At 38.0% G+C, this 25528-nt stretch overlaps 1 protein-coding gene across 13 annotated transcripts; it reads right to left on the bottom strand.

Moving 5' to 3' along the window:
• Positions 1 to 1511: 1511 nt before the first annotated feature.
• On the bottom strand, positions 1512 to 18058 carry LOC103711619. Of its 13 annotated transcripts, none has more exons than XR_005508343.1 (10): positions 17626 to 18058; positions 15731 to 16449; positions 15486 to 15622; positions 15257 to 15409; positions 14779 to 15172; positions 14613 to 14710; positions 14454 to 14543; positions 2327 to 2393; positions 2148 to 2233; positions 1512 to 1904 (listed from the first exon to the last, which is right to left on the bottom strand). XR_005508343.1 is itself a non-coding variant. In XM_039118986.1 (5 exons), the coding sequence occupies exons 2-4, from the start codon at positions 15681 to 15683 to the stop codon at positions 14841 to 14843; spliced, it is 678 nt and encodes a 225-aa protein (XP_038974914.1). In that variant the 5' UTR covers positions 15684 to 16449; positions 17626 to 18055; the 3' UTR covers positions 14609 to 14710; positions 14779 to 14840. The 13 variants fall into 13 exon arrangements, 1 of the variants encoding a protein (XP_038974914.1); XR_005508344.1 differs by having other exon boundaries at positions 14779 to 15167; XR_005508342.1 differs by having other exon boundaries at positions 14779 to 15150.
• Between the last annotated feature and the right edge of the window lie 7470 nt (positions 18059 to 25528).

Below are 25528 nucleotides of genomic sequence, written 5' to 3'. Positions count from 1 at the left end.
GAACAGTATGCATTCCAACTACAAAATAAATATATATTAAAAATTAGAACTAATTAAAAATATTGAATGTATGAGCTTGAATTTTTACTAAATTTTGATGACTAATTCATGAACAACTTAGTTTCAGCTTGATTATAAAATAAACTGGGCTAGTGCTAGGTCTAGCTCAACTTGTGTTAGGCTTGTTGCCACCAATATTGTTTAATTAGAGATGGTCCTCTAACCAATACCACTATGGGCAAGGACACTGGCATAGAAAATGTCTACATCGGACCGCGACATTGGCAAAGTGATATGATCATGATTCTGCATGAACACCTTCTAACATGGTCAATAATATGTATTACATATTATTAGAGATAGAACGTTAGACTTGGCTATGCAAAAGTGATGTCTCTACTTAGATCTGGTTAAATTTAGATTGGAAGATGAGAGTCCCACACTAATGATCCAAGTTATTAGATGTGAACTGCTATCTTAAAATTATCCACATACCAAAAATCATGTGATTTGGAGACCTCTAGTATATGCATCAAGTAGTAAAAAAAATAGATAATCTAAATAATATGAATATATATATATATATATATATATATATATATATTTTTTGATTACTTGAGGCATAAGTTAAGAATCTTCAAATTATATGATTTTTGATATATAAACAGTATAGAGGTACTAAATCATACTGAATGGCTCGAATCTTCGATGTGGAACATCTATTGTCTAATGTAGCCTGACCAGTTCTAGATAGAGATCTACTTGAATATAGCCAAGGATATATATATATATATATATATATATATATATATTATATATATATATATGAAGAGAGATAAACTAGGCTCCACGATCAAATCTGGAACAAAATCTGATCGCCCCTAGGACCGTCCAATCATCATGAATTCCGGCATATCTACCTTCCACCAGAAATCCATCTAACCATTAACAGATGTCGTTTGGGGAAAGGAAAAAAAAAAGAAGCAACTATAACATGATTGGACCCCCAACCCTTGTTCATGGCATTAAGTTGTCCTTCATTCAAGTACCTATTAGCAACTATGAAATAAAAGTCATATAGATGTAGCCCAGAAGGAGAAGCATATCAAACATCAAAACAGTCATTACCTCGAGTATCTTGAAGTCATTCATGAAATTTGATCCAATAATTGATATCCAGTTTATCATGCGTTTTTGATGTTTGTTGATACGCTACCATCTAATGCAACTGTTATTTTTGTTTATTACATTCTTGCAGAGGTTTTCAATTTTCTTAACACAATCTAATTTATTATTGTAGAACTTGTCTTATATTTTTTTCTACTATTCTAATTAATAAAGATGCTGGAAGATTAAAAAGATTGGTTTCTACAAAAGACTTAATGTAATCATTATAATGCTTTGTTGTTTATGTACCTAATCATTCAAATTCATTCACTGATTTCAATACAGAATAATGATATTTGCTTATTACCAGCTATAAGTTTCCTCACAACAATTGAACTAATAAGTAGATTCACAATGCTCATTGAGCACTATATGATTTCTATCTTTAAGAAGCATACTCGGGCTACTCGATAAAAAAAAAAAGTTATAAAATGGATGACCTCTTACAACTAATACTGAGGTGTAATACAAATATGTTCCTAAAAAAACATATACATTGGGACTCTTCCAAAATACAACTTTGGAGTACAATATTGTAAGACAACAATCCATCAAAAACAAAAAAAATTGTAACACAATGGATAGGATACATATAATCATGCCCCTTCTAGACCCTTCATTATAATCTCGGTAGCATATTTAGCATGAAATCATGGAACATTAGCATCTGTAATGGTAATCTTTGTTCCACTCACTATGCACTTGTAAAATTTTTCACATCAATGACACAATCAAACCTAAAAACGAAAACACAATTGCACAGTCAATAAAATAGCACAATGGCATAGTCAATACAATGGCACGATAGCACAATCAATAAAATGACACGATGGCACAGTCAATATAATGACACAATGGCATAATAGCACAGCCGATACAATAGCATAATAGTATAGCCAACACAATGGCATAGTTAATAAAATAGCACCATTGTACAGTGATAAAAATGGAAGAATAGCATAGTGAGATAGATAACTCACCTTTCATTGTACCAAGGACAATCAAAAACTGAACCACCCATATCACCAATGTAGATTTCTCATGCCATCTTGCCAAACCTGTTAACCTACAACATAAAATTAGAAATCATTGATATGTAAGGAATACAAATGCATGATATTAGTCTTCCAAATCATTCATTTTCCAAATTGACGCTTACAAATTTGGGATCGACTCGTCCATACTTCCCTCTAGAAATGGAGCTGTAGTGCCTAAAACTGCTTTCACTAAGATCAACAGTTAATAAGTGCCAATAATGTTGCCCACGAGGGAGGGTGAATCGGGTTTGGATTAATTCTCGACCAATTAAAAACTATGATTAATAATTAACTAATTCTATTGCAAGCAAATTAGTTAAGTTACTAGATGAAGTGAATGAAGAGAGAGAGAGAGGTTAGCAGCCAATACAAACACAAACCAGTTTATAGTGGTTCGGAGCTAACCCTTGCTCCTACGTCCACTCCCCAAGCTTCACTTGGGAGTTCACTATAATCCCTTGGATTACAGCCGGTTGTTTTACAAGTTCACAACCCAACTTGTTGTTTTCGCGAGATCACAACGAACTCGGTCGGTTTTCACAGGCTCACTGACTAGAACCACCCGATTGTTTTTCCGGAATCACAATCGAACCCTTACACCATTGGTTTTAACTTCGGCTCACCAACAAACCTTACAACCCTTGATTCAATCTCCTGATTGAATCAAGTAAGAAAACAGTTTGGGAAAAGATACAAGGAAAGCTTCTTAACAAGCAGATGTGATAAACAATAAATGCAAAGTAAAGATTAGAATCCCTCAAACATATATTGGAATGGGAAGTTGGGACTTCTCGATTTCTGGGTCTCCTTTGGAAAGTACTGGAGATTTGAGGACAGTAGGAGAGCCTTGAAAGCAAAGGAAGTGTTTGTCGGATGGAGTTGAATGCACCTCTTCCTTCTTTTGCCTGTATTTACTCTTGAGAACTCTTGGTAGGTGGAAATGCCTTTTTACTTGAATGGAATAGCTCTCTTGATGTCTACTACTGTTCACTCTGGCTATTTAAATAGTCCCTTTTGAAAAATAGCCGTTAGACACTGATTTGTGGCCGTTCTGCACAGTCTGCATCTCCTGACAATGTATCCGTTGGGGTCGGAGTCGACTCGCTCGATCTGGAGTCGACTCGGCTGTTGCTGGAGTCGACTCATACTTTACTGGAGACGACTCGCCCACTGTTCAGGATTTGAATTAAAGTACTGTCCCGACCTGAAGTCGACTCGGGCCAACCCTGGAGTCGACTCGCCAAGATTTGGAGATGACTCGGCATTTTGGAGACGGCTCGTTCTTAGGATTCCAGAGATCTATTTTTCTGCATTTCTCTCTCGAGTCGAACTCGGATCATCTTGAAGTCGACTCGGCTCTCAGAGACCGAAAAACTGATCCTCTGTCTTTCGAGTTGAACTGCTTCGGAGTCGACTCGCACTTTGTTGGGGTCGACTCGGCTGACTTAGGGTCGACTCTCGTATTCTCGGAGTCGACTCGTTTACAGGGTCACTATGTTTGGTTTTCTGCCTTTCAGTCTGCTTTCCTCTGAGAGTCGACTCTGGCATGTTTAGGAGTCGACTCACCAAACGTTGGAGTCGACTCGCATCCTTCTAGAGTCGACTCGGTAACAGAGTCTAGAAAACACTTCTCTGTCTTTCTGTCTCTTACTCCTTGGAGTCGACTCGGAACGTTCGGGAGTCGACTCAGCAAGCATCGGAGTCGACTCGAAATCTTCGGAGTTGACTCGGTGACAGGGTCTGAAATTCATCTTTCTGTCCTTCTGTCTGTTCTCAGTCTGAGTCGCCTCGTAGTGTACCGGAGTCGACTCGAGTTTGTGCCAGAACCTCTGAAACACTTAGAGTCGACTCGCAATCTTCTGGAGTCGACTCGAGCTTCAGACTTTGGCTTAATTGAGTTAAATACTTAGCCAAAATTCTTTGAACCAAATCTCGATGCTTTTAAAGATAAATTCACATATATTTGCCTGAAACACTAGATTGAATTCATTAGTACAACATTAAATATACTCAAATGCTTTGAGCTCATCAAAATCAAATAGGGGTATAATCAATCACTCCACAATCTCCCCCTTTTTGATGATGACAAAACATTGAGTATTTGTAAAGTGAATTGCTCAACCAACAGGTGATTTATAGTAAAGTTTTGAAATGAATTTAAATGTCTAGTCATTTAATTTATCCAAAATTGAAAGGTATGAAACAGTAAATCCTTCAATTAAAGCTCCTCCTTTCATTTGGAATTATATAAGCCTTCAAATCATGCAACCAATTGTTTGGCTTATATGTGATTAATGAATTTGCTTTCTTAAGATTTCAGATTCTCCCCCTCAACATGTGCATTCAATTTTGTTTAAGTTTTCGAGACTATTGAGCTTAAATTCTTACTTTCAGAAAAAAAATCTGACAATTTGTTCTTGAGTATGATTCAACTAATCTCCGAATATCCCTTGAATAGATTCTGGAGATTACTCCTTGAGGAGCCCCAACAGAGAGATAATGAGCCTCGAGGCATTGAATCCACTAAGAACAAATTACTTTTTGCTTTAAGAATTTTCTTTTTAGTGATTTCCTTTACATTTAAAATCATCAATATTTTCTTTTTAGTGATTCCCTTTACATTTAAAATCATCAATATTTTCTCCCCCTTTTTGTCATCATAGCAAAAGGCACAAAACACAGAAAAATATAAGAACTCAAATTGCACAGTTTTGAAGGGAAATTTCTATTCATTGTATTAAAGTCAAATTGAGTACAAGTGTGAATACATAACAGAAAAAGTCCTCAAGGGGGACTGTACATCATAAAATAAAAAAAATACACTAGGATTTTTTAGTAGTGGAGGATCTGGCTCCCGTACTCAATCTAGTATGTCTCACGACCAAGCTTATCCCCTCAGATACGTTCCCTAGTTATTCGATGATCTCTGAGATGGCCCTGGATTGTATCGCAGTGAGTTGGGTCACACTTTCTTGAATAGTGTCAAGCTTGGATATTAAGGCATTTGCAAGCCTTTCCGCACATTGACTTTGGCTACCCAGCTCTTCCCTGATGCTATTTCGCATCTTCCTCGTGTCATCCTTTATATCACTAAGGATCCAGTATTGACCTTGGACTAGACTCCTTATGTTGTACATTTCCTCCTTCAGGTCTGCTACCATCTTGGACACTGCTGCTAAGGAGGGAACGTCAGTGGAGGGAGCACTCAGTGGACCTCGGAGCTCTCTCAATAAATCATCTCTCAGCTCCCTCACAATCTCCTGTCTCATCTTCCGGAGCTGCTTAGTGCTGATCCGGACTTCTAAAGGTTGCTGAGATGGTGGAGCTGTAGATGGTCCAGCTGAAATAGATAGGAATGAAGGACCAGAAGTGGAAGGAAAAATGGGAGGAGCTGTGTAGTGGTCCTGGTCATGGTCAGGACTAGGTGAGTGATGAGTGGTAGGGTCGGATGGTGTGGATGAAGATGTTTTCCTAACCCAAACATTCTCGACTTTATGGAACCCCATTCTATGGAGAGTCCCCTCACCCATGTGATCAGTGAACCTAAGGGAGCGTGTGGGTTCTTTTTCAGGGATAGGTACCTCTAACTCCCTAAAAATAAGTGTGAAGAGCATGCCATATGGGAGACTCAACCTAGGTTTATCTAGGGGTTCACAGATATATTTGTAGATGAGTTTGGGGAAGTTGATGGGAGTGTCTTGGAGAATGTGGAACATCAGTGCTAGGTCTCTCTCAGAGAAGAAGTCAAACCTACCAATTTTGGGGAAGAGAGTCCTAAAAATGATACTTAGGAGAAGCCGCATTTCAGCCGAAAGCTGATTTGCAAACACCTCTATAGGGGATTGAGGTGTACTCCCTAAGATGGCCGTAAGGGCCTCTGTCCTATCATGGGGATGAGTGGAAAAAATTCCCTCTTGGGAGAGATGGAGGATTCAAGCAATGAAGTCCTCCGAGATAAAAATAGGGACACCCGCTATGGTTCCCTGGATACCACCGCTACCTCGTGCGACAGTCCCATAAAATTTTCTAACCCTGGGTAGGTAGGGAGGTCTAATGAACAGAAGAACTCTAAGCCCTGAGCCCTAAGGTGAACCCTTCCCGAGAGAGGAAGTCAAAGTTGACTTTCCTCCCGGTAGAGACTACCTTCCCGGCGCACGTACGCGAGGGAACCGGCCTAGGCGGGAAGGAACCGGAGGTGGTGGCCTCACGGGTTCGTTCCGTGCCTTGGACCGTCGCTCGGCGCCGCTCGCGGAGAGATGTCTCTTCCAGCTCGGGACAACGGCTTTCCTAGGCATTTTGACCTAAAAACCGAGGAATGGATAAGAAACATGGAAGAAAACTCGAGGGAAAGGACCTAAAATGGGTCGAAGACGAGGTCGGAGACGACTCTAGGGTTTTGGAACAGTGGCGGCCGAAAATAGAAGTGAAGAAAAAACATTTCGATTAGGATTAAAAATCAGATTTCCGACCTCGAGTCGACTCTAGTAAGACGCGAGTCGACTCGACCGCGAGTCGACTCCTGAAATGCGCGAGTCGACTCGAACTCTGGCACATAACCAAAAAAACTTAGTTAATTCCGTGCCACTAGTGAGAGATAGGGAAATATTTAAGACTTAAAGACTGATTTGATGATCATAGACAAGAAATCCTATGTCCAACATAAGCTAATCATCAAAATCAATGAATTAGAGGGGAGTATCACAAGAATGGATCAATCACTCCTAACCCTCTTCTAAGAATACAAAATCGATCTTCACTTAAGGATTTTGTGAAGATATCATCAAGTTGATCATCAGTGCAAACAAATTCAAGCATTACATCACACCATTTAACACATGATCTCTTATGAAGTGATGTCTTATCTCAATATGTTTAGTTCTTGAGTGTTGAATTGGATTTTTAGTTAGATTTATGGCACTTGTATTATCACAATTTATGGAAATCTTATTTTGTTTAATGTTATAATCTTCAAGTTGTTGCTTGATCCATAAAATTTGAGCACAACTCCCGGCAGCAACATATTCGGCTTCAGCCGTAGATAGTGCAACCGAGTTTTGTTTCTTGCTAAACCATGGAATTAGGTTTTCTCCTAAAAATTGACAAGACCCGCTGGTGCTTTTTCTATCAAGTTTACAACCAGCGAAGTCTGAATCAGTGTACCCTATTAAGTTTATGCTTGATTCTTTAGAGTACCATAGACCTATGTTTTTTGTTCCTATGAGATATTTAAAAATTCTCTTAACTGCAATTAGGTGTGATTCCTTAGGATTAGATTGATATCTAGCACACATGCATACACTAAACATGATATCAGATCTACTTGCTGTAAGATATAGTAAAGATCCTATCATACCTCTATACAGCTTTTGATCTACTGATTTACCTGATTCATCTTTATCTAGTTTGCATGATGAGCTCATGGGAGTGCCAATTGACTTGTTTCCATCTATATCAAACTTCTTTAGCGTTTTCTTGATGTATTTAGCTTGATTGATGAAAATACCTTCCTTGGATTATTTGATTTGAAGTTCGAAGAAGTAGTTCAATTCTCCCATCATGCTCATCTCAAATTCACTCTGCATTAATTCAGCAAACTCTTCGCAAAGGTGATTGTTAGTAGCACCGAAAATAATATCATCTACATAAATCTGTACAACTAACATATTTTTGTTTTTCTTTTTCAAAAATAGAGTTGTATCAACATTTCCTCTAGAAAATTCATGGTCTAATAGAGATTTGCTAAGTCTTTCATACCATGCTCTAGGAGCTTGTTTTAGGCCATAAAGTGCTTTATTTAGTTTATAAACATGATTGGGGTATTGATGATTCTCAAAACCAGAAAGTTGTTCTACATAAACCTCCTCATTAATATACCCATTCAAGAAGGCACTTTTTACATCCATTTGGAATAATTTGAAATCTTTATTACATGCAAATGCTAGTAACAATCTAATTGCCTCAAGTCCAGCTACAGGAGCAAAAGTCTCATCAAAATCTATACCTTCTTCTTGATTATAGCCCTTTGCTACTAGTCTAGCCTTGTTCCTAATCACAACTCCATTTTCATCAAGTTTATTTTTGTATATCCATTTAGTTCCTATTATTGAGTATTCAGTGGGTCTTTCAACTAAGTTCCATACTTTATTTCTTGTAAATTGGTTAAGTTCCTCTTGCATAGCATTTATCCAATTTACATCACTTTCAGCTTCTTCTATGTTTTTAGGTTCTAAATGTGAAACAAATACTAGATGATTATTTAAGTTCCTAAGAGAGGCTCTTGTTCTAACAGGTTGAGATGGATCATCTAAGATTAATTCTTTAGGATGACCGTGAGCATACCTCCAAGCCTTTGTAAGCCCATGTTCGGCAATTACATCTTGGCTTGTTGTAGTTTCTTCAACTTGCTTGGGTTCATCCTCTTGTAGAGTCATGTGATCCATCTTTTCTTCAATTATTCCTGCATCATCATCAAATACTACTCTCTTGTTGGAGGAAGCATCATTAGAATCATCAAAAACAATATGGATGGATTCTTCAATTACAAGGATCTTTTGTTGAAGACTCTATAAGCCTTACTTTATGTAGAATATCCCAAAAAGATACCTTCATCAGATTTGGAATCAAATTTACCTAAGTTATCTTTGCCATTATTATGAATGAAACACCTACATCCAAACACATGAAAGTAGTTTACTTTGGGCTTTCTATCTCTCCAAAGTTCGTAAGGTGTTTTCTTTATAATTGGTCTTAATAGAACTCTATTTAGTATATGACATGATGTGTTAATGACTTCTCCCCAAAAATACTTTGGGAGGTTACTTTCACACAACATGGTTCTAGCCATTTTCTCTAGGGTTCTATTCTTTCTTTCCACAACTCCATTTTGTTGTGGTGTCCTAGGTGCAGAGAAATTATGAGTTATTCCCTTTTTACTACAGAATTCATCAAATAGATGATTTTCAAATTCCGTTCCATGATCACTCCTAATAGCTATAATTGAAGCATTTCTTGAGTTAGTTACTTCCTTATGAAATTTCTTAAATATTGAAAATGCTTCATCTTTATGAGCTAAAAACATGACCCATGTGTATCTAGAAAAATCATCTACAATGACGAGGCCATACTTGTTTCCACCAAGGCTTGTGGTTCTAGTTGGTCCAAAAAGATCCATGTGAAGTAGTTCAAGGGGTCTAGTAGTAGAGACACAATTTATGGATTTAAAGGAACTTCTACATTGTTTGCCATATTGACATGCTTCACAAATTTTATTTTTCTCAAATTTTAGCTTTTGCAAACCAATCACAAAATCTCTTTTAACTAATTTTGATATTGTATCCATACTTGCATGATCTAATTTACGGTGCCATAACCAACTTGCATCATTGACTTTAGAATCACTAGCTACTAGGCAACGGCTATTATTGGCGAGATCTTCAAGATCTACTATATAAACATTGCCACGCCTTATTCCTTTGAATACTAAGCTATTGTCAATTGAGTTGGTTATGATGCATAGAGATGGCTTAAACAGAACATCAAAACCTCTATCACATAATTGACTAACGCTATGTAAGTTATGCTTAAGACCATCTACAAACCGTACATTATCAATGAAAATTGAAGGAGTGATTTGTATTTTACCTATACCAATGATGTGACCTTGGTTGTTGTCTCCAAAAGTCACCGCACCTATCTCTTTAGGCTCTAAGGTGAAGAATTGCTCCTTGTCACCCGTCATGTGTCTTGAGCAGCCACTATCCAAGTACCAACAGTGTTTGTTAACCTTGGCTGCAAGACACTCCTACACAAGAAAATCATAGAGTTTTAGGTACCCAAGTTTTCTTGGGTCCTTCAAGGTTAGTAATGTTGGTTCCTTTTGGAACCCAAATCTTTTTAACCATTCTTTTAACTTCAGTTTTTTTGTGGTTACATACATTTGCTATATGTCCTACTTTACCACAACAAAAACAAGTTACATTTTTGGTTTTACTTTCCCCGGCCTTTACAAAAAAGTTTTTAAAAAATTTTTGTTTGTTGTTAGGCTTATACCCTAAACCGACTTTATTAAATACAGCTCTTTAACTATTAAAAATCATTTCTAGTTTTTCATAACTAAAGGTAAACTTTTCAACTATAGGTCTATATTTCTCAAGTTCTTTTGTTAAGTTCAGTTTTTCTGTTTTTAGTAAATTTAGATCTTTTGTAAAGTTATCTTTTAGAGTTTGGTTACTGTTTTTAAGTTTTGAAACTTCCTTAGTTAGTCTTTCGTTATCTTTAATTAAAGTATTAGTTTTTTGAGTTAGCAATTGGTTGCTTGTTTTAAGTTCTACGTTTTCTTTGATGATAGAGTCCTTGTCCTTAATTAATTTATCATACTTATGAGTGTAAGATTGATTAGTTAGTTTCAATTCTTTATTTTTTAGGTTTATTCTCTTATATTCATCCATTAGTTCATTAAAAGCATCATACAATTCATCAAAGGTAAAATCTAAATGTGTTTCAGATATTACCTCATTTTCGTTTGCCATAAAACAAAAATTTGCTTTTTCCTCTTGTTCCTCATCCGATGATGATGATGATTGATCGGAGTCTGTCAAAGTGGAGACAAGAGCTTTCTTCTTCTTGTATTTGCTGCCCTTTTTCAGCAAGAGACAGTCGATTCTGAAATGTCCCGGCTTCTTGTATTCATAGCAACCGATTCCCTTACTTTCCCTTTCCTTACATTTGTCCTTGTTGTAGGAACTTGAGGAACCTCTCTTCTGATGAAAGGACTTTTTTCGGTTGATGATTCTTCTGAACTTTCGCACGAGAAGAGCCTCATCTTCATCTCCCTCATTGTCTTCTTCTTCACTGCTGCTACTGCAAGAGGGATCCTTGTTAGAAGAAGTAGACTTAAGGGCAATTACCTTTTTCTTGTGGGAGGACTCTTCTTCACTGTGTTGCTTCATCGTGAGCTCATGTGTCATCAAAGATCCAAGGAGCTCCTCGAGTGGCAGCTTGTTCAAGTCTTTAGCTTCTTAGATCGCCGTTACCTTGGCTTCCCATGACCTTGGTAAAGATCAAAGAATTTTTTTGACAAGGTCACTGTTAGTATAACTTTTGCCAAGACTTTTTAAGCCGTTGACAATATCAGTAAATTTAGTAAACATGCAAGTGATGGTTTCATTAGATTCCATTTTAAACAGTTCATACTTATGAACTAGAATGTTTATTTTAGATTCCTTGACTTGATTCGTGCCCTCGTAGGTCACTTCAAATCTAACCCATATCTCTTTTGCAGAATTGCAAGTAGAGATTCTATTGAATTCATTATGGTCTAAGGCACAAAATAGTACATTCATTGCTTTGGCATTTAGTTGTGCATTCCTTCAATCACTATCATCCCAATCTTTTTCAAGCTTGGGTATAGTAATGTTATCTACATAGATAGAAGGAATATATGGTCCATTAACTATGATGCTCCAAACATCATAGTCTTGAGCTTGGATAAATATCCTCATCCTAGCCTTCCAATAGGTGTAGTTGGTTCCATTGAAGAATGGAGGCCTATTGGTGGATTGCCCCTCACTAAAAGAAGATCCAAAAGGGATTGTCATTTTGATCTTTTACTCTTTTAATATAAGAGCTCCGGCTCTGATACCACTTGTTGCCCAAGAAGACAACCCAAGAGGGGGGGTGAATTGGGTTTGGATTAATTCTCGACCAATTAAAAACTATGATTAGTAATTAACTAATTCTATTGCAAGCAAATTAGTTAAGTTACTAGATGAAGTGAATGAAGAGAGAGAGAGAGGTCAGCAACCAATACAAACACAAACCAGTTTATAGTAGTTCGGAGCTAACCCTTGCTCCTACGTCCACTCCCCAAGCTTCACTTGGGAGTTCACTATAATCCCTTGTATTACAGCCGGTTGTTTTACAAGTTCACAACCCAACTTGTTGTTTTCGCGAGATCACAACGAACTCGGTCGGTTTTCACAGGCTCACCGACTAGAACCACCCGATTGTTTTTCCGAGATCACAATCGAACCCTTACACCGTTGGTTTTAACTTCGGCTGAATGAAGAGAGAGAGAGAGGTCAGCAACCAATACAAACACAAACCAGTTTATAGTAGTTCGGAGCTAACCCTTGCTCCTACGTCCACTCCCCAAGCTTCACTTGGGAGTTCACTATAATCCCTTGTATTACAGCCGGTTGTTTTACAAGTTCACAACCCAACTTGTTGTTTTCGCGAGATCACAACGAACTCGGTCGGTTTTCACAGGCTCACCGACTAGAACCACCCGATTATTTTTCCGAGATCACAATCGAACCCTTACACCGTTGGTTTTAACTTCGGCTCACCAACAAACCTTACAACCCTTGATTCAATCCCCTGATTGAATCAAGTAACAAAACAGTTTGGGAAAAGATACAAGGAAAGCTTTTTAACAAGCAGATGTGATAAACAATAAATGCAAAGTAAAGGTTAGAATCCCTCAAACATATATTGGAATGGGAATTTGGGACTTCTCGATTTCTGGGTCTCCTCTGGAAAGTACTGGAGATTTGAGGACAGTAGAAGAGCCTTGAAAGCAAAGGAAGTGTTTATCGGATGGAGTTGAATGCACCTCTTCCTTCTTTTGCTTGTATTTACTCTTGAGAACTCTTGGTAGGTGGAAATGCCTTTTTACTTAAATGGAATAGCTCTCTTGATGTCTACTACTGTTCACGCTGGCTATTTAAACAGTCCCTTTTGAAAAATAGCCGTTAGACACTGATTTATGGCCGTTCTGCACAGTCTGCATCTCCTGACAATGTATCCGTTGGGGTCGGAGTCGACTCGCTCGATCTGGAGTCGACTCGGCTGTTGCTGGAGTCGACTCATGCTTTACTGGAGACGACTCGCCCACTGTTCAGGATTTGAATTAAAGTGCTGTTCCGATCTGGAGTCGACTCGGGCCAACCCTGGAGTCGACTCGCCAAGATCTGGAGATGACTCGGCATTTTGGAGACGGCTCATTCTTAGAATTTCAGAGATCTATTTTTCTGCATTTCTCTCTCGAGTCGACTCGGATCATCTTGGAGTCGACTCGGTTCTCAGAAACCGAAAAACTGATCCTCTGTCTTTCGAGTTGAACTGCCTCGGAGTCGACTCGCCTTTGTTGGGGTCGACTCGGCTGACTTGGGGTCGACTCTTGTATTCTCGGAGTCGACTCGTTCACAGAGTCACTATATTTGGTTTTCTGCCTTTCAGTCTGCTTTCCTCTGAGAGTCGACTCTGGCATGTTTAGGAGTCGACTCACCAAACGTTGGAGTCGACTCGCATCCTTCTAGAGTCGACTCGGTAACGGGGTCTAGAAAATACTTTTCTGTCTTTCTGTCTGTTACTCCTTGGAGTCGACTCGGAACCTTCGGGAGTCGACTCAGCAAGCATTGGAGTCGACTCGAAATCTTCGGAGTTGACTCGGTGACAGGGTCTGAAATTCATCTTTCTGTCCTTCTGTCTGTTCTCAGTCTGAGTCAACTCGTAGTGTACCGGAGTCGACTCGAGTTTGTGCCAGAACCTCTGAAACACTTAGAGTCGACTCGCAATCTTCTGGAGTCGACTCGAGCTTCAGACTTTGGCTTAATTAAGTTTAAGACTTAGCCAAAATTCTTTGAACCAAAGCTCGATGCGTTTAAAGATAAATTCACATATATTTGCCTGAAACACTAGATTGAATTCATTAGTACAATATTATATATACTCAAATGCTTTGAGCTCATCAAAATCAAATAGGGGTATAATCAATCACTCCACAAATAAGTGCCAATATACCGTCGTGCATAAGGGCACTAACATCAACTTGAAATCCAACAAGTAACATGGCATAAAATTTTTGATATCCTTCTCAGTAGCCTTCCACTTACTCGTCCGCAAATTTTTAAATAAAAATAAATTTGAGCTATATGTTGTCAGATAATCAAGTACACTGAAGCATAATAATGCAAGTACTAGATAAAACAATTACCATGAAGAAAGATCTCAAAAAGTAGAATGATTACAAAGGCATAAATGGATCGGCCAAAGTGCATTGCTACAGCAGGGACCAAAACACATCTGTGACCTATGCATACATGTATGTTTATGAGGGCACCTATCAAGCATACATTTGTTAATGACTTGAAGAATGGCATCACTTCCCAATTGACAAGTTCATGTATTTACTAATGACTTCAATGAAAGAGAGGTTGATTTGATTTTCAAAGATATAAACAAACTTACATCATCATTGATCATGTTACCCGCCAAGATGTCATGCACCTATGGCCTATTGATGATGCTGATGCCATCCCTTCAAACCAATGACCTAAGCTGAAATTTTAAATAAAAAATTATAGTAAATTAGCAAATAATTAAAAATTTAATAGTTTTTGTACATACCAATCCATTTTTTGCCCTAGAAAGTCAATGATATATTGTTGTTCCCCATCCTCTACAAGTTCCATGTTGGGAAAGTCACGTCTGCTTTCAACAAACTCCTGCAAAATATATAAGTATGTTAGATCAGAATGAAAATGCATATTGAATTAAATTGCAAGTCCATTACCTCCCTGTCATTCCTTTTATAGGTTTTCCTTTTTCTATGCCTCATTCAGGAGCAGGAGGACTTCATGGTAGTGGGATGAAAGGACTTTGTAAGACTAAGGAGACCTTAAGTACCCTCTCTGTCACCCGCCTCTTAGAAGGCTGAATTTCTGCTTGCTCATCAGCTACTCTCGGGCTACCACCACTCTCAAACTCATACAGAGGCATATCAACCTCCGTCTTAAAACTCAATTTCTCAGCAGCCTTCTCCCCCTTCAACACCTTGATCAGCTCAGTAATTAATTTCTGCTGTTCAGTGACAATCTTCCATAGCTCCATAATCTCAGCATTCTCCTCCATAGCCCTCCTCCAGGTAGCCTCCATAGCCACATGCCTATATGCATGGAGGAACTTCACTTGAGCACAAACAAACAACAAATAAAAGCAAGGAGTCAGAGAAGTGAAACATAAAAAAATTAAATAAAGTAACATGCCGATACCATGGTACTACTGCGTGCCATCTCAGCCATGCTTATTTTCCTTGCTGTCCTACTCCTCTTGCTAGTACCTTCGTCCTTCTTGGTAGGATAGCTTGAAAGTCCCACTTTGAAAAGCAACTCCTCATCCTCTGTTGCTCGTGGTGGTTTGATAATCTGAAAGAAATAATAAAAACATTAGTCCTCTAATTAGAAAACAAACATTCAATGACAAAGGCACAACTTATCATACATCTCCCTCCTTAAAGCCCTTCATCAACTGTCCAACATGGGCCCTTTTCATGAGCTGTGGTCTATCCCAGTTCATAATTCTTGGGAGCAATCCATAATTTCTTGGTTTGACTATGCCTGTCCACTCAAGAAGCGAAACTAGAAAATAAAAAGTGAACAATAAGAAAAGTAAGCAAAATGAGTTATCAAATTCATTCATGACTAATCAAATTCATCCATGAAGTAATAATAAAATATAGTGCTTACCATCAGGACAGTAACGTAGCTATTTAGATATCCAGTGCTCTCCTTGGCACCTCTAACCTTCCTTTTAACTTTTTCAGCAGCCCTAGGGATAAATTCTATTAAGCGCTCATAGACTGCTCTCGCCCAAGCAAAACAACCAATCTTACCTACGGAGTCAATGTAGGAGTAGATCCATGGTGCAACGCTAGGACTGGAGGAAGGAGAGAAAACTGTACCTAAAAGTACATGACAAGCAACTATACCATAGTCGGAAGAATTATCATCTAACAATACTTTTATTCTATATTCTAATGCATCCCTCCTGACTATTGGCTCCTTGAAGTATGTTGTCCTCAACACATTGGATAAGCGTTCTTGAAATTTATGGCTATCCCATTAAGGGGTAGCCTAAGAATGATGGTGATGTCATCTGGGAAGAAGACCAAAGTTTAGCCTCCCAATCTAAAACCTCTCCTACTTTCTTCCCAACAATGAAGAAGATGGTCTATCACCGCCCTCTCCTATGTTATGAGCATGTAATGGAAGGATGTTTGCCTTATCATCGCCTTATGGGCATCCGTCAATCTTTCATAGATACCCTTTATAAACTCTCTGTATCTCTGAAGGTAGCACCAATAATTTATTAGTCAATGGAGAGTTGTATTCTGCCTCTTTTGCTCCTTGGAAGTTCGGGAGCTCTCGACTTGATGGGCTTTCTTACCCGACCTCACATGAGCCATCTGCATGTAAGAATGGAAATTGATTAGCTTGTTGCATGAGATGCTAATAAATGTAAAGAAATATGCTCTACTAGAATAAATAGATAATTTCATTCCGATCAAATGATCCGCAGCAGCCAATACATCTCGTGGTAAGCATCTCTAATTCGTGAATTTCTAATGATCGCCGTGTCCTGCATGCTGGATCCTCTACTATTTATGTAAGTCTTAGGTGTCATTATAGAAGATCATGCTAGAGAGTTCACATGGCGTGCCACGTTGATCATGCAAAAATAGAAGCTAATCTATACCTAAATCAATCCTCTTGTTCATTCATATCTATGCATGTGTAAGATAAAAGGTTTGTCTCTTATGTCAATATACAACAGATGCATCATTAAACCATAGGTCTAGCTTGAAAGATTACCGAGCCTAATAAACAAACAGATGAATCATTAAACTTGCAACTAATGCTGGGCACAAACAGATGAAGTAGCATAGCACAGGTTCCAAAATGCATGTTTCCATGTAGAATCACAGCAATAGTTTTGACTGGCACCTGGGTTGATCAAGTGTCTATGAAGGACTCCTAATCCTCATATGCTACCAAGCAAAGTTCTTCAACTAAAATATTATTTTAAAAGATATCTTACTAAACTTATCACCAATATGAGAACCTAAAAATAAAATACAAATGTCATCAAAACTTTGAGAAGCATGTTGACGAACAGAAAATGTAACTAATATGAACCTAAGCATACTGACAAGCTTATTATCCAATATCATCAAATCTAAAACAACCTATTATGTCCACTGTAACTCCAGGGTTATGCTCATTTTTAATATTGGAAATCAACTTTTAACGTAAGAACTTACACAAAGATGAACATATATGAAGATGCTCATACATAGACAAACATATCTTTCAGAGTTTCAAATCAAAAAAATTAATTAGAGAATATATTCCACATTCAGTCTTTGGATCAGTAGCAAGTGAAAATGCATAATTCTTAAAACATATAACAAACCTCTTGTATATAGATAAACATGTCACTCACACTATGAACAAGTTTTCATAAACAAGTTTATGGTTTTTATCACAGTAAATAAATAATTTATTGCCAATCAAACATGCCCATTTAAAATAAATAATTAATAAAAAGAAATAATTACTAAAAAAAATTATCTTTGAGCTACCAAACCACAGCAAATTGAGAAGGGAAGATGGGTGTCTTCTAGTAAGGACGAACAAGGCTGCTCCAAGTGATGACGGAGAGGTTCAGCTCCCAGCAACGGTTGACAGGTACAACTTCCAGCGATGGCTAAGAGGGATGGCTTCCGACGACGGCGGAGAGGGAAGGCTTCCAATGATAACAAAGAGGAAGGTTTTGGGGGTTTCCTTTAGATGAGAAAGAGAGAGAGAGAATGAGTGATGGCCGGCAGTGAGGGGTGGAGAAGGAGGGTTTGTGGGTTTCCTTTAGACGAGAGAGAGAGAGAGAGAGAGAGAAGTGAGGGATGGCCTGTGGTAAGAGGCGGAGAGGGAGGGTTTGGGGTTCTAATTGGGCAAGGGAGAGAACGAGGGATGGACTGCAGCAAGGGAAACAGAGAGAATGACCCAAAATGCAACAGGCGCCGCGCAAACTGTATAGGCATACAAAAACATAGATCGGATCAGAATAGTGACGAATCTTTAAAATTTATTTAATTATTAATTTATTCAATAATTCTCGTGATAATTTTAAAATAACATTTAATCAAATAATCTAACTAATTTAACTAAAATATTAATAATTGAAAAAAAATCAGGAATTCTAATCCACTCTCTAGTCTCATACGATCATACTTCTAAATCTGAAAAATAGAAAAAATATATTAGTAAGCTACCCTAGTCCACTAAACAACATTATCCCAGATTGGGGTCAAAGTATGCCAGCTATTTAATTAAAATATAAAATAATAACCGAAAAATAAATCACCAATAGACATTTTTTAAAAATTTATTATTATCAGATTTTAATAAAAAAATTTGATACTAGAATTCCTACATCAATAGGCTATGGCCACATAATCTAATGGCATGGGTCATACAAAGTGCCAAAAACCATTATTATTAACCATCTATAGCAACGGTGTCCAAACATCACTATTCTAATCATCGATGGTGTGGTGTCGAAACTATTTCCTCACCGATTATAAGTCGATAGAGCCAACGAATAAGATCCTATATGGGGGAGCTGTTGGCAGTAGAGCTTTTGAAAGTAGAATTGTTGGAAGTAGAGCTTTTATAAAAAGTTGTTTATTATTTAGTAACTATATTTCTAAAGTGTTGTGCCACTTTAACATGTATTGATAAATAAATTGAGGAAGTACTTTTGGTATAATAAAATGACCATAAAGGACATTGCATAGTATTATATAATAGAGCATAAAAAATATAATATGTATTAATACATAAATATATGATATAGTATAATATTATTGCAATGTAATATAATATTATTATAATATAGTAATATAATATTATATACTATAGCATAATAATTTAATATAATATTAAATTATTTAATATAGCATATCAATGTATTATGATATAATGTAATATAATATTATATTTATAGTATAATACAATAATAAATATATAAATATTATAATTATTAGTGTAAATTAATTTTTCATCCTTCTGATGATCATTTATCTTTCTAACAAATTTGCTAGCTAGGTGATAAAATTAGTTAAATAATTACTAAATTTTATATTTATTTATTTATTTTCTTTTGTCTTTTTCTTTTTTTTATTTTTTTATTTTTCTTTTCTTTTCTTTTTCTTTTCCTTCTCTTCTTTCTTCATCTTTCTTTCCGAAGCTTCTCCTCTCTTTACCTCTTTCTTTCTTCACTTCCACTCTCCCTTCTTCCTCCCTTGCCCCACTTCTCCCACGCGGTCATGGAAAGGGCGATTAAGCTTCGGGGAGGGCCGACTGAGGCCAGCGGCGTGACGATGGGTGATGAGAGCACAAAAGTGCGATCTACACATCACTTAATTTAGTATTATTGCTAATAAATAATGATAAAGTGCTGCATTAATATTATATTTTTTTGGGATGTAGGTGATCGTAAATCAAAGTTAAAATATGTATGGGGTCCAAAAAGATGCATTACCGCAGGTGACTAGCCAACCTCCTGGGTCAACCCCAGTTGCACACTAGAAGAATGTCAAGTTCAGCCGTCCAGTTCACGACAACCAATTCCCAGCCGCCCGTGCATCCATTTGAAGGAACCCGCGTGCAGCCCATCCTCCCGCGAGTGATTCACAGCGTCCACGAGCCAGCTCCATCTCCTCCTTTCGTTCGCAAGCATCTCCACATCCATCCGCTTCTTCTGCGAGCCCGAGCGTACAAGCCCCAATCCGCGTCCGCGTCCTAGAGCTTCCCAACCGTCCACGTTCCAGCTCTCACGCATTGAATCTTCCGTATCCCTGAAGGGTTTTAGCATGTTATAATGGGCAGCGGAAGCTAGGAATTTTAAAAAATTTCTTAATAAAGTCCCCTAACATTAAATCCTTATAAGCCTAGATCACCTCAATAGAAGCAATCAAATAATATAATATAAATGCAGAAATAGAAGAATACCTCTAATGCTAATCCAATGTGCAGAATTTTCACTGGGTGCCCAAATGTTCACCCTCCAACGTTGATCCACACAAAAACTTAATTCAAGTCTTAAGCTCCAAAGACTTTGATCCTTAATGCAGAATTCTTCTAAAGAACTCTAATGGCTTGCTTTCCTTCCTTTCTATTTTTCTTTAACCTCCTAAAATCACTTCTAATTCTTTTGTCCTAAAGAAGACCACCTTGTGTGGAGTGATTGATTAAAACCCTATTTGATTTTGATGAGCTCAAAACATTTGAGTATATTTCTTGTTTACTAATGAATTCAATTAAGTGTTTCAGTGAAAATCTTGTCTAAGTGTCTCAAGACTTGGTTCATAATTTTTGGATAAGTTAAGAAGTCAGCTTGAACCAAAGTCTGAGACTCGAGTCGACTCCAGAGTATCACGAGTCGACTCCAAGCGTATCAAGTTCACTGGCACGAGCTCGAGTCGACTCCGGATCAGTACGAGTCGACTCCGACTGAGAACAGACAGACGAACAGAAAGCTTCAACTCAGAACCTGTCAACGAGTCGACTCCCGAAGTGTGCGAGTCGACTCCGATGTTCACCGAGTCGACTCCAGGGTAGTAAGAGTCGACTCCAAGAGGAATTCAAAGAAAAAGTCAGAGAGCAGTTTTCGGGTCTAAGATTCGAGTCGACTCTAGTGGAACGCGAGTCGACTCCGATGGTTGGCAGGTCGACTCCAAAGACAGCAAGAGTCGACTCTCAGCAGTACACAAAGAAAAAGTCAGAGGGCAGATTCTGGACTCTGAGATTCGAGTCGACTCCCGCATTACGCGAGTCGACTCCGAGACTCCGCGACCATCAAAAAGACAGAAGACCAATTTACTGTCTCTGAGATTCGAGTCGACTCCCAGACAGCTAGAGTCGACTCCAAGGCAGCTTCACATCAAAAGGGCAGAAGACCAACTTTCGGAAACTGAGAGCCGAGTCGACTCCGAGGAAGCTCGAGTCGACTCCAAGACTGGACGAGCCAAAAGACAGAAGATAGGGAGTTCGGGCTCTGAGTGCCGAGTCGACTCCCAGGACAGTCGAGTCGACTCGAGTGGACCAAATTCAAAAATACGTCCACGGACTTCATGGGATGAGCCGACTCCGAGAAAGCCAAGTCAGCTCCAGAAGTTGGCGAGTCGACTCTGGGTCAAGACGAGTCGACTCCCAGTCGCGAAGGCAACTTTAATTCAAATCTGGAACAGTTGCAGAGTCGACTCCGGAAAAGTATGAGTCGACTCCCGCTACAGCCGAGTCGACTCCTGATCGCGCGAGTCGACTCCAACCCACCAACGGACACATTGTCAGGCTGTACAGAGTGTGCAGAACGGGCAGAAAAAGGTCTCTAACGGCTAGTTTCCGTGGGGGTTGGTTTAAATAGCCACAGAAGGCTGTAGCAAGGCAGAGAACAACCATTCCACTCCAAGTATTCAAGCATTCAACTCTGCAACTTGTTCTTCAACGAGAAAAAGGGAAGATCTGCATTTACTGCATCCACCTACATCTTCCCAGCAATTAAAGAAGCTCCTCCTGCATTCAAGTCGACTACACATTCAAGAGGAGATCGAAGTTTAAGAAGCCATTCCTCTTCTCCAACTTAAAAGCGTTTGAGGGCTTCTAAACTCCTTTTAGATTATATTGTCTTTCATCTGCTTTTGAGAAGCTTGTTTTTCTGTTTGTCTATTTTATTTACAACTTGTATTTGCTTGATTCAATCTGGGGATTGAATCAAGGGTATAGAGGTTAGTTGGTGAGCCTAGTTATTAAAACCAACGTGTGTAAGGGTTTGATTGTGATCCCGGAAAAACAATCGGGGTGGTTCTAGTCGGTGAGCCTGGGAAAACCGACCGAGTTCGTTGTGAGCTCGTAAAACAACAAGTTTGGTTGTGAGCTTGGAAAACAACCGGCTGTAATCCAAGGGGGTTATAGTGAATTCCCAAGTGAGACTTGGGGAGTGGACGTAGGAGCAAGGGTTAGCTCCGAACCACTATAAAACTTGGTGTTTGTGTTTGATTGTCTCTCTTCTTCTTCCTCTCTTATCACTCACAGCACATAGCATTTAATTAAACAACTTGCAATAGTTTTAATTAGTCATCCACAACGTTTTAAATATCTAAATTATTTTAAAATCCAATTCACCCCCCCTCTTGGGTTGTCTATCTGGGCAACAAGTGGTATCAGAGCCTAAACTCTTCCACCCAAGAGTAAAAGATCAAAATGACAACCCCATTTGGATCTTCCCACATTGAGGGTCAGTCCACCCAAAGACTCCCATTCTTTAATGGATCCGACTACTCATATTGGAAGGCTAGGATGAGAATATTCATCCAAGCCCAAGACTATGAGATGTGGACCATTGTAGTAAATGGGCCATACATCCCATCCATATATGTAGAGGGTGTCACGGTACCCAAACTAGAAAAGGATTGGGATGAACATGACATGAGAAAGGCACAACTAAACTCTAAAGCTATGAATGTGCTTTATTATGCCTTAGATAGAAATAAATTCAATAGGGTCTCTACTTGCAATTCTGCAAAAGAGATTTGGGACAGACTTGAAGTGACCCATGAGGGCACGAATCAAGTCAAAGAATCCAAAATAAATATTTTGGTTCATAAATATGAACTATTTAAAATGGATTCTAATGAAACAATTACATGCATGTTTACTAGGTTTACTGACATTGTCAATGGCCTAAAAAGCCTTGGCAAGAACTATACTAACAGTGAGCTTGTCAGAAAAATTCTTCGGTGTCTACCAAGGTCATGGAAAGCTAAAGTGACCGCAATCCAAGAAGCCAAGGACCTGAACAAATTACCACTTGAGGAGCTTCTTGGATCCCTAATGACGCACGAGCTAACCATGAAACAACACAACGAGGAAGAGTCCTCCCATAAGAAAAAGGTAATAGCTCTAAAATCTACTTCATCTAACAAGGACTTATCTTGCAGTAGCAGCAGTGAAGAAGAAGAACATGAGGAAGATGATGGTGAGGCACTTCTTGTGCGCAAATTCAGAAAATTCATCAACCACAAGAAGTCCTATCATCAAAGGAGAGGCCCCTCTAATTCCTACCGCAAGGACAAAGGTAAGGAAAGGGAAAATGAGGGGATTGGGTGTTACGAGTGCAAGAAGCCGGGTCACATAAGAGTTGAGTGCCCTTTACTGAAAAAGGGGAGCAAGTACAAGAAGAAGAAGGCTCTTGTCACAACACTATCCGACTCCGATTCATCATCCTCTTCATCGGATGATGAACAAGAAGAGAAGGCCAATTTCTGCTTCATGGCCAATGAAAATGAGGTAACTTCCGACACGCATCTTGATTTTTCTTTTGATGAACTTTATGATGCATTTAATGAATTAATGATAGAATATAAGGCAATAAATCTTAAGAATAAAGAACTAAAAATAGCTTATCAATCATACCTACATAAATACGATAAATTAGTTAAGAATAAGGATTTAATCACCAAAGAAAATATAGAACTTAAGACAAGCAACCAACTTTTAACTCAAAAGACTAATACCTTAACTAAAGATAATGAAAAACTAACTAAGGAATTTTCAGAACTTAAAAAACATAAACAAATCTTAAATAAGGATCTCACAAAAGAACTTAATGATCTAAAAGCAGAAAATCAAACACTAACTAAAGAACTTAACAAATACAAACCCTTAGTCGAAAAATTTACATATAGCTCTGAAAAGTTAAATATGATACTCAATAGTCAACGAGCAGTATTTAATAAAGCGGGTTTAGGGTATAAATCAAGAAATAAACAAAAACTTCTTAGTAACTTCTTTGTTAAAGCTGGGGAAACTAAAACTAAGAAAATAACCTGCTTTTGTTGTGGGACTATAGGACATAAGGCAAATGTATGTGACTATAGTAAAAGTAAAACAAAAAGGAAAATTAAAAGGGTATGGGTTCCAAAAGGAACCAACTTGACTAACCATGAAGGACCCAAGAAAACTTGGGTACCTAAGATTATATGATCTACTTGTGTAGGAGTGTCTTGCAGCCAAGGTCAACAAAAACTGCTGGTACTTGGACAGTGGCTGCTCAAGACACATGACGGGTGACAAGGATCAATTTTTCACCCTTGAAGCTAAGAAGGGAGGTGCTGTGACTTTTGGAGACAACAACCAAGGTCACATCATTGGTATTGGTAAAGTTCAAATCACCCCTTCTACTTATATTGATAATGTTAGATATGTTGATGGTCTTAAGCATAACTTATTAAGCATTAGTCAATTATATGATAAAGGGTATGATGTTATGTTTAAACCATCACTATGCATTATAACAAATCCTAATGATAATTGTTTAGTTTTTAAAGGAATTAGACGAGAAAATGTATATGTTGTAGACCTTGAAGATCTTGCAAAACATAACCAATGTCTAGTTGTTAATGAAACTAAGGATAATGATGCTAGTTGGTTGTGGCACCGTAAGTTAGGTCATGCAAGCATGGACACAATAACTAAACTAGTTAAAAGAGATTCCGTGATAGGTTTGCCAAAATTAAAATTTGAAAAGAACAAAATATGTGAAGCATGTCAATTTGGCAAACAATCTAGGAACTCATTTAAATCCATAAAATGTGTCTCTACCTCTAGGCCTCTAGAATTATTACACATGGACCTATTCGGACCAACTAGAACAACAAGCCTAGGTGGAAATAAATATGGTCTAGTTATTGTAGATGATTATTCTAGGTACACATGGGTCATGTTCCTAGCACATAAGGATCAAGCATTTTCTGTTTTTAAGAAATTCCATAAAGAAGTAACCAATGCTAGAGATACCTCAGTAATAGCTATTAGAAGTGACCATGGTACCGAATTCGAAAATCAGTCATTTGAGGAATTTTGTAGTAAAAAGGGGATAACCCATAATTTTTCTGCACCTAGGACACCACAACAAAATGGAGTTGTGGAGAGGAAAAATAGAACTCTAGAGGAAATGGCTAGAACTATGTTATGTGAAAGTAACCTCCCTAAGTACTTTTGGGGAGAAGCCATTAATACTTCTTGTCATATATTAAATAGAGTTCTATTGAGACCCATCATATAGAAAACACCTTATGAACTTTGGAAAAACAGAAAACCAAAAGTTAATTACTTTCATATTTTTGGATGTAGGTGTTTTGTTCATAATAATGGAAAAGATAATCTAGGTAAATTTGACTCTAAATCTGATGAGGGAATTTTTTTAGGCTACTCTACAACTAGCAAAGCCTATAGAGTCTTTAACAAAAGAACCTTAGTTATAGAAGAATCTATACATGTTGTATTTGATGATTCTAGTGATATCTCCTCTAGTAAGAAAGATAATTTTGATGATGATGTTGAAATTCTTGAAGAAAAGATAGATGAGATGGCATTACAAGATGATAATCAAAAGTTGAGTGAAGGAGCATCATCAAGCCAAGAGGC

The sequence above is a fragment of the Phoenix dactylifera genome, unplaced genomic scaffold (genome assembly GCF_009389715.1).
Source record: "Phoenix dactylifera cultivar Barhee BC4 unplaced genomic scaffold, palm_55x_up_171113_PBpolish2nd_filt_p 000462F, whole genome shotgun sequence".
Lineage (NCBI taxonomy): Eukaryota > Viridiplantae > Streptophyta > Magnoliopsida > Arecales > Arecaceae > Phoenix > Phoenix dactylifera.
The sequence above is the reverse complement of the archived record's forward strand: the minus strand, read 5'-3'. Positions and strand labels throughout refer to the sequence as shown.

Bases quoted from the DNA above. Each gene is read 5' to 3' on its own strand.
- LOC103711619 (XM_039118986.1), bottom strand. From the start codon at position 15,683: ATGAATGAATTTGATAACTCATTTTGCTTACTTTTCTTATTGTTCACT. The intron at 15,410-15,485 runs GTATGATAAGTT...TATTTCTTTCAG, and splicing joins AGGGCTTTAAGGAGGGAGAT to ATTATCAAACCACCACGAGC. The intron at 15,168-15,256 runs GTATCGGCATGT...GCTCAAGTGAAG, and splicing joins TGGCACGCAGTAGTACCATG to TTCCTCCATGCATATAGGCA.